General features: G+C 39.1%; 1 protein-coding gene across 2 annotated transcripts in view; it reads right to left on the bottom strand.

Moving 5' to 3' along the window:
* Positions 1–5,564: 5,564 nt before the first annotated feature.
* Positions 5,565–9,444, bottom strand: part of LOC107570088 (leucine-rich repeat transmembrane protein FLRT2-like) — a 29,980-nt gene continuing 26,100 nt past the window's right edge. For both annotated transcript variants that reach the window (XM_016256288.1, XM_016256287.1), the window contains exon 2: positions 5,565–8,374. In XM_016256288.1, the coding sequence (XP_016111774.1) occupies positions 5,983–7,971 (1,989 nt within the window). In that variant the 5' untranslated portion in view covers positions 7,972–8,374 and the 3' untranslated portion in view covers positions 5,565–5,982. The remainder of the gene's footprint in view (positions 8,375–9,444) is intronic.

The following is a 9,444-nucleotide window of genomic DNA, read 5'->3' on the forward strand; positions in this document are numbered from 1 at the left end:
AACTATGGTTTTGCATTTTAATGTGCAACACAACCCAGATATTTGTCAAGAAATGTTTATTCAGACTTAGCAGTCGGAACAATACTGCTTCAGGATTTGCAATTGTTCAGCTGTTTTTCATTCCACTTATTTCCAACCTGAAAATAAGCTTATGTTGATTGATTTAGCAGAACCATGGACTTTTGGTCTAGACAGATTAAAAACATGTACTCATTCTTCATGTAGTGATCCAATTGCATCTAAACCGTCCTAGGAGGGTTTCCTACTAAGACAGGGCAATCGTGCGCGATCGATGGTGGCTTCTGCTCTGCTTAATAATACATCAATAAATTCAACCAGAGAAAGGACCACTGACCTGGCAGACTACCACAGAGAACAGGGAGACTCATTTTAGCCTTCAGCTTTTCTCCGTGAATAAGAAAAGACTCAGGGGGACCAGCATCAATTCATAGAAAATACACCACCTCACAATTCCTTTCAAATAGCATAAAAGCAACAAAGCTGACTTTTCTTTGCTTCAAGGAAAAATATGGAACTGAGAAGTATCTTTTTTTAACAAGGATAATCAGACTTGCTGACTTTGCTGCTATAAGACTTTGAAGCAACATTTTAAATCACTTTAAAATGAAGCTAAGCGTAGGCGTGGGACACATTTTTCCCTTTTCAGGAGGAACATCTTTAAGGCGACTTGGTACAATTCATCAAAGCAGTAGAATTCATATTTTACGAGGCCCCGGTATTCAGGATGACAGTCCGCACCTTTGTGACCAAAGGCTGTGAAGAGTTCTCACAAACATAGTGGAACAGAGAAACACAGCCTGGCTCCCTGGACAAAAGATTGACCATAACCTTGAAGTTGAGCTTTTCATTGTAAATAATCTGTGAGCAAATGTGCGTAGTTTGAAGTGGAAGCATGAGAAGCAATCTTATCAAACCACTTCAAGACAAGTGTTGCCAGCCAATTAAAAGGTTTATAAACAAATATTTGACAATATGTTTGGGAGAGTTACTTCTATGTGCAAACTACATAAAGTAGCATCGCATAGTATGTGTTGTCTCAACAACTGAAGCTGGTAGGCCTAATAATCTGCCCTTAGAAATTAGATTGGTACCTTCATTGACAATTCTTAAGTATCTTCAAAAAACGTATCTGTTCTCCCTGGCATCTCTTTTTTTCCATTATTTTATTGTGGTTTTCTGTCCCTTTAAGTGTTTATATTTTGATTTTGTGTGATATTTTTGTACAGCACTTTGTTAAATGTGCTCTATAAATAAACTGAACTTGAACTTGAACTGAAGGGCATTTACATAAGATATATTCTTGCATTAAAAAAAAATAAAAATAAAAATAATAATAATAATGCTGGGATCTCAAAATGCTTTTTTTTATGTTGGACTCTTTGTAACTTGACAAAATGTGACTCAGTGGACAAACATATCCATCTGGCTATACAGTTTTAGAAAGGATTACTTTTTAAATATGCAACTATTGAGAAGGCTTTACCGTCCAAGCTGTCTAAAGCACAGCAGCTGTCATCATGCAAACTAGTCAAAATCTCACTTATCAAATAGTCACTTGCTCAGCCTGGTCTCATTAGTGTTTGTCGATACTGACACATTTTTTTTTGACGACATACACCGAAAGATACAATATAAACATACTGACAGTATCTACAACGTAAAGCTTTTTTAAATATACAGTTTTAGAAAAGTACAAATCTTGATGAATTCATCATATTATAAATATGCTTCATAGACTATCATTGAGTTTTACGGCAGCTCTGTGTATACGGAAGTAGATTGTGGTCTTATTCTTAAATACAGCTATAATATGGCTTCAGAAACTAGAGGAATTTAGAATTAATTGAGTTTATGATCATTTTATTGTGGACACTAAATAAAAATGTCCAATGTGGAGGTACTGAACATATTTAATGTAAAAAAAAACTATAATGAATTTAACCATATAAAGCATATACTGTATCATATTTGATATTGACCATTTTTAAGGCCTCTAAATGTGTAGAAAAAAAATATTGTACGCAATTTACTACATGCATATTGTCATCTGATTGATAGTTTATACTATTTTAGCAAGTAAAAGGCCTTTTAGTGTCATTAAAAAAAAAATATCCTCCTTTAGGTTGTGGTACACGTTATTGTGAAGTTAGAGTAACTTTCATATTGTTAGTAATATGTCAACGTATAATATCAATATTTCATATGTAAAGTTTTACTGAGTCAATATTATAAAGCAGATTTGTAAAACCTTTGTACATATCTAATGTAAAATGCTTACGTTTCAGTTTTAGCTTTTATGCTGGCAATCCTTTAATTTTTGTGTTTCAGTGCTCAGACCTCATCCTTTGAGTAATTGAAGTTACTTGCAAGATCATTTAAGTAAAGATACCAGAAAAAAATGCATGTGCTTCCAGACCACACTAAATTATCCAATGCAACTAACATCATTCATCAACAAAAATATCGGCACACTAGCCAACAGTGTTGGACAATGTGTTAATAAATGGATCACACATCTTGGAAAATAAGAAAGTGAGATTTGGCTATAATGGACAAGGTCACCGGTCAATTCTGATGGCTCCTTTATTTTCAAAAAAAGCTCGGTTTCTCTATTTACAACTTGTGCAAAAACATTTAAAGGTTTCAAGGACTTTACATTGTAAGTTCATTTCAAGGCACATACATGGGACAACAACAACAGTTTAGTAGTGGAAACAGACTAAATAAATTAAATGTATGTAGCAATCAAAAGTTACTTTGGTTCCCAATGGATTCTACTTGCAGCTTACAGACCCAATAAATCACCATATCTTTAAAAAAAATAAAAATAATGTACAATCACTCCCCATTTTAAGTGTGAAGAAAAAGACCCAGAATGCTAAAAAACATGAAACTTTGTGGTTGTTAAGCCTGTCATGGCTTTCAGGTTTCCATTAGAATTAACTGACACTCAGTAACCGATTCATTCACACATCAGCTAGATTTTGTTTTATCCTAATGGAAAACCACTGTGTCAACCGATGTGCTGAAGTCTGTATTAAATATGTTTTTTTTATAATGAATATACTGTATATATACCAAATTGCACAGGTGAGAAAATATTTCAAAACGTAAATTATATTCCTTACCAAAAAAAAAAAAAAAGTGAAAGGGACACACAAAGATCAAAGATGAATTCAGCCACATTCGTGGTAGTGCTTTGTTCAGACTGACCTCACAGTCATTTAGAGTAATTATTCCAAACCAAATCAATGTGCTTTTTCAAGAGACAGATTGACTGTTGGGTAGGATTACGGACACAATGCATTGCTCACAGTCCCTTTTGGTCAAAATACATCCATTTGACTACAGGGCCACTACTGTGATTTTCAGCTCATCCATAGAAAATAAAGAACAATGTATTCCACACGAGTGAGGCAATGAGTCACTCTGAATCATAACATTCCATTATTGTCAGGAGGATAGACCTTGGCTTGTTAGCACTATCATCTATTGATGTCTATCAGGATGATGTTTGCAATTGCCCTTCAAAATGTGTGCTTTCCATTCAGTCCTGCTTTCAAAATGTGTGACTCTCACTGTAATCCACAGGTCTCTGTATAAATGAAGTCAAATACTTCACGTGAACCACATTATGACATACTGCTGGATTACAGTAAGGCGATAGATAAAACTGTTTAGAATGAAACATTTCTGGTTTTGGTAACGACCCAGCAAAAACCCGCCACGCTAGCTCTGAGGACTTGATGGAGGGAATGATGTACTGAATAGTGGCACAAATAAGTTCCTCTGCCTAGCTTGCCATTACTTTTTTCTCTGTGATAATTTGTCGGCGAGAGGCTCGGGACAGATTTATCTCACTAACGGGTTAACTTTGCAGCGATTCATTTGGGTCTGCGCCACCGCAACCGCCTCCTCTCGGGGAACCTGAGCCTGACAACCGCACCGGACTTGTGTGGAGGAAGTCTGTTAAAAAGAGTTACGGGTGGCCACAGGATTTGAAATGAATTGTTAATGGTGTACACATCAGTTAAAAGCCTTCAGATGAGAAATGGAGCCTGAGGATGTTCCAGATTTCAAGGAAAAGTAGGGACGGGGTGGTCAAAGCAGCCTGCTGGGATGCTAAGGAGAAATACTTTCATGACCACAGAAGTGCAGTAGCCCTTTTTTCCTTTTAGAGAGCATTTTGTTTGTGCCACTGAGACAAACCTTGTGGGATGTTGGTAATTAACCTGTGCAAGCACCTACCTTTAGTCACATAAATCAAACATCTGTTTGATTTTGAGTGATTCTAAAAGCAATTGGGATGTAAACAAGTATCCAGCGATCTAGTCTGAACCTTAATTCCAAGTCGGAGAGTGATTAAGGGTTAACTCCAACAATTAGGACCACCACCCCGACTACAAACCCCTGTCTCAATCCAGAAACCTCCTGCCAAATGAAAATAACCTCTGCATTGTTTTCCCTTTCTTGGACCAGGGATTATGCAGTGGGAGTTTAAACTCGGCCCACAAAATAAAATCTTGTCAAAGCAAGTAAAGTCTATGAGTAACAGCGCATGATAAATACTTCTCCACAGCAAGCCTGAATTCCAAACTCGGCTCTTTGTCCTGGAAAACTGGTGCACCATTAAAAAAAAAATAGTCCTAATTGCACTCATGCAGGGATCTGAAACTCTTTCAAAGACAGAGTCTGGCATGTGCCAGTTCTTCTCTGTGAAAAGAGGGCTTTTGTTTAAACGTCCATTCATCATCCCACCTGATGTGATGCATGATTAAAAAGGGTTTTGGTCAGTAAAGGAAAAGCTAGACAATTATGTGGATGTTGCCTGTAGACTGTTCCTGATCACATTCATATGAGAGCACAGAAACTGATTGAGAGGTGGAGCTCTGTGTAAAACCCTGGCCTAATTTGTAAATCATAAAACATGTTCAGAAAGGGCAATTTAAGTATATAAAAGGCAAATACAGACTTAAAGTTGAAGTTTTTAATTGTTTTCTTATGTTTTTCAATTTATAATTAAAGAAATATGAAGGAGATTACAGAGCTCCCTCAGGATATTAATAGTTTACCACAGCGGTTTAGCTATTATATTACCTCATTTAATGTTTAGGCTGCTAATTACTTGAAAATAAGGCTCTAGCACAAAAGCTATTCCCATAAAAGTCAGAATTTTAACATGCTAGTGTGTCTGTGGTCTATTTGAGCCACCATCCTCTGAATTTACTGAGACAAGCTGCCCCCTGGTGGCCAAAATGATACAGAAATATTCACTGGAAAATGCTTGCACAGGAACCCTTCTAACCATTTCCCTACCGCATTCACTGATGTAGGCTTCTCCTTGTGAGGACTGCAGAGTGGTGAAGAGGGGTCCCTTTTCCCTTCAAATGTGATTTCCACAAAAGTTCATTTCCTGAATGAATGCTCATGCTCTCTGCTGCATTAGGAAAGTGCACTTCAATCCCCCCTCCCCCCCCCCCCACCCCTCAAAAAGAAAGAATGAAAGAAAGACTCATTTTTTCTACTGCAGCTTAATCAGCGGTGTTTTGGTTTCCTGACCACTTTGTTATCTTAACTACTGTTGTGTGAAGGGGTAGCTGTATTTCAGCACAAAGGGCATATTTTGGTTGTGTGGTTAGCAACGTTTTCAAGATCTTAAGGTGGTTGAGAGGCAAAACCCGTGGACTGCACTTGCAGCAGGTAGCCAACGTGCTTCGATAATACAAAACATCTACAGCGTCCTTGAACGAAACCATTTTGAGCATCACATATTACCAAACCATTTCATATTTACTAAGAATAGAAAATATAGCAGAATTCCACATACTTGTCCACAGTATAAATTACCATGTTGACTGCACCTGGAAATATATATATATATATATAATACATACGTGTATTTTACAGTATATTGAACTGCATTTTCTTTGAACAAATGGTTGTAGCATCCGTCAAAACGCATCATGTGTGGCAGAAGTCCACACTGGGAACATTACTGCTCTTGCAGTAAGCTATGCTGTTGTTACTAAGGTGACAGTCTCTAAGGCCAATCCCTCCATTAGGTGTGTAGATGGGCTGAATTCTGAAGTCCCCTTTTAAAAGCTGCTCATTGTTTAGTGACACTATCTGAAAGCTTGTTTCAGTCATTTCCAGGATGGAGTTATCCTTTTTGGTGCCGGCCTCGCAGTAGTCATCTTTTCTCCTGCCGCGATTGTATTTCCATTTGGACGATGACGACCTGCTTTTCTTGTGCATGTGCCAGCAAAACAAGCTTAGAAGTGTCACCAAGACCACCAATACAGCCCCACCTATCACTCCAGCCAATAGGAGTGTGGAGGTGTTGTCTTGCTGGGCAGCCTGCTCAGATTCAGAGTACGTGGATGTGGATTTGGTCTTAGCCTCAGAACAGATAGTATCCTCGCCTGGTCTGTACGTGTTAAGAGTATCCAGAACATACACGCAGATGCGGTAGATAGACCTGGGTTCTAAATTTGACAGGCTAAGCCTTCGTTGGTATCCCGGGACTGTTCTTTCTCGAGTGATGTCACTCATCAAACTCTGCCCCATCTTGACCCAAGTCACTTTGTAAGCCGTCACAGTGAAGTAAGACTCCCAGCTCACATCAATGCAGGTAGAATTAACTACATGAAAGGAGATTTTTAAGGGGTCTTCGTAAGGAGGCAGGGGACCAGGAGGGAAATGTGGAACTGGGGGTGTGGGGTTGGCAGAGGTGGGGTAAAAAGCAGAGGGTGAAATGGTAGTGAAGTGGGTGGTTCTGGAGGTGGTCATGGTGATGGTGGTGGTTCTGCGGGGTGACAATGTAGATGGATATGAATGCGTTGGCCAGGGATGCAGCACGGTGCCTGCTGGGCAGTCAATGGCATCTAAGGTGAGTTCTCGAATTACCATGCCACGCACTCTTTCTGGACTCTGGCACGTGAAGCCGCGGACATTTATCGCAGATGGCAGAGACCTGAGCCATGCAATGACCCACTTAATGCTGCAATCACAACGCCAGAGGTTGTTTCTTGCATTAAGGTGCCTCAGGTTTCTCAAGCCATCAAAGACACCCGGTGCAAGAAACTGAAGCTGGTTGCTGGAGATATCTAACTTCTCCAGTTTACTGAGCCCATTGAAGGCTGTCACTTTAATGGTGTCCATCTGGTTTTCCTGCAGGTTGAGCTTGGTCAGGGATGCACCAGGGAGCAATGGTGGTGGAGTAGTGAGGGAGTTTCGTGCCAGGGACAGTTCTTTAAGGTTGACCAGGTCCTGGAAGGTTCCAGGAGCGATGGCATCATCTTCAAGCAAGTTCCCATCCAGCAAAAGTCGCTGCAGGGTGGTGACATTCTGGAAGGCATCCTCGTCAATGTCGGCAATGCGATTCTCATCCAAACGCAGCTCCTTGAGATCTGCCGGTAATCCGATAGGAATGCTGCTCAGGTGGTTTTTGGTAAGGAAAAGAAGCTTGAGGCTGACAGCCTCCCTGAAAGCCCCCTCCTCTACCCCTACGGTTGAGATGGAGTTGTCATCCAGATGGAGTTCCTCCAGCATGGGTAGCTGGGCAAGTGCTGCCCTGGATATTGTCTGGATGTTGTTTTCCTGGAGGTGCAGCACTCGAACATTCCTGGGAAGGTTGAGGGGAAATTCATCCAGCTGATTTCCATATAGGTAAACAGTTTCTACAGAGGCAACATTGTGTAGCTCCAATGGAAAGCCGGCATTGTTGATCTGATTGTTGTGGAGGAAGAGGGTTTTATATCCCTCTTGCACCCCCAGAGGCACAGACGTCAGGCTCCTCTCATTACAGTAAACAAATGTTATATCACAGCGGCACTCATTGGGACACGAGGAGACGGGGCTGAACTGCACATGCAAGCTCAACAACACTGTCAACCAAAAGCGAAAAAATGAAGTACAATCGTTATTCCAAAATCCGGCTTGAAACTCCATAATGAGAAATAAAGGGAGGGAAAGGAAATTGCAAGACAAAATCAGTGGTTGGAGGGAGTAAAAATGAAATGTAACAAATCCAGCAAAATTAAGTCCTCTAAAAGATTATTTTAACATGTAGGTCGCAGATAAACCAGGAATTTGAGTAATCCCTTGATAATTTCTAGCCCTTGTCTGGAGAGGTGGTCTCATTAGAGTGCATGGGTTCTCTCACTTAAGCTATCCATGCTGAGGAATCAGATCACTGCAGAACTGCTCTCGCTCACTGTAGGGCCCAAGCAGGGTGTGACTGAGAGAGTGCTGAAGCACTGAGCCACACCGTCCACCTCCCAGCCTGCTGTCAAGTGCTGATGGGCCTCAGCCCAAGCTGTTTCCAGAAGATGTGACATTTGGGTCCAGAGACCTGTTTCAAAAGAAGGAGAAATTAGAATAAAAAAGTGTGGGTTCACAAAAAAAATGTAGTAGGCATAATGTTTCTTTTTGTTCTCTCTCAGGGAATAGGTTTTGTGCTAGCTCGAGGTCTCAGAATCATACTCAGAACTCATAATGAATCTACTGTTCAGACTTCTATTATTTATAGTGTAATTCAAGTTTAGATAAAAAAAATTTAAAATAAAAGTAAGCTAAATGTGCACCATTTTTCATCTAAATAAACTTCCACATAATTGTGCAAGGCAGCTGCTGGCCTTTAATCAACACTGAAGGAAAGTTTTTTTTTTTTTTTTTTTTTTCCTAACCCGGAGGATGGAAAAAAAGGCTTTTGTACGACATTTACCATTTTGTGAATGAAAAACTTTTCAGTCGGTCCTGTTTGTATTTGTGTGCCATCATTGTCCCTGTAAAATAACAAACTTCTAGGCATCTTGAGCCTTCAGCGAACACCTCTGCGTTGGATTTTTGCTTTTGTGGCCTGTACCATCTGCTTTGTTAATAGAGTTAAGACAATCAATGCCTGGCAAGAGAATGCTTGTCTTTCCTAAGAGGCAAGCTATATGACAGATGTGATTTAAATATGGAAAAAACACATTAGCAGAAAACAGGCCTAATAAAGAGCCATTTAGATCTGACAAAACCATATTTGAAATCACATTAAATTGCATAACCATGAGTATAAAGAGGTTTACAGCAAACTATTCATCATCATTCATAAAGGTTCTTCATTGAACCATTAAAGCCAATTAAGAAGCTTTATTTTTAAGAGTGTAGTCTACACTGTAAAAAAAAAATTAATAATTGTAAAAATGCTATAGTAAAAATCTGTTGAATTGTTACCTACATGTTGCCTTGTTACCTACAGTGAACAGAATATTTGATTTAACACACAATACATGTATTTTTACTGTAAAATATTATTGTGGAAGTAAAAATACAAATTCAAGACAATACATGTTATTTTACAATTTGTGCATATATATATATATATATATATATATATATATATATATTTTTTTTTTTTTTTTTTTTTTTTTTTTT

This window comes from Sinocyclocheilus grahami, unplaced genomic scaffold (assembly GCF_001515645.1).
Source record: "Sinocyclocheilus grahami isolate Dianchi unplaced genomic scaffold, SAMN03320097.WGS_v1.1 scaffold1412.1, whole genome shotgun sequence".
Classification (NCBI taxonomy): domain Eukaryota; kingdom Metazoa; phylum Chordata; class Actinopteri; order Cypriniformes; family Cyprinidae; genus Sinocyclocheilus; species Sinocyclocheilus grahami.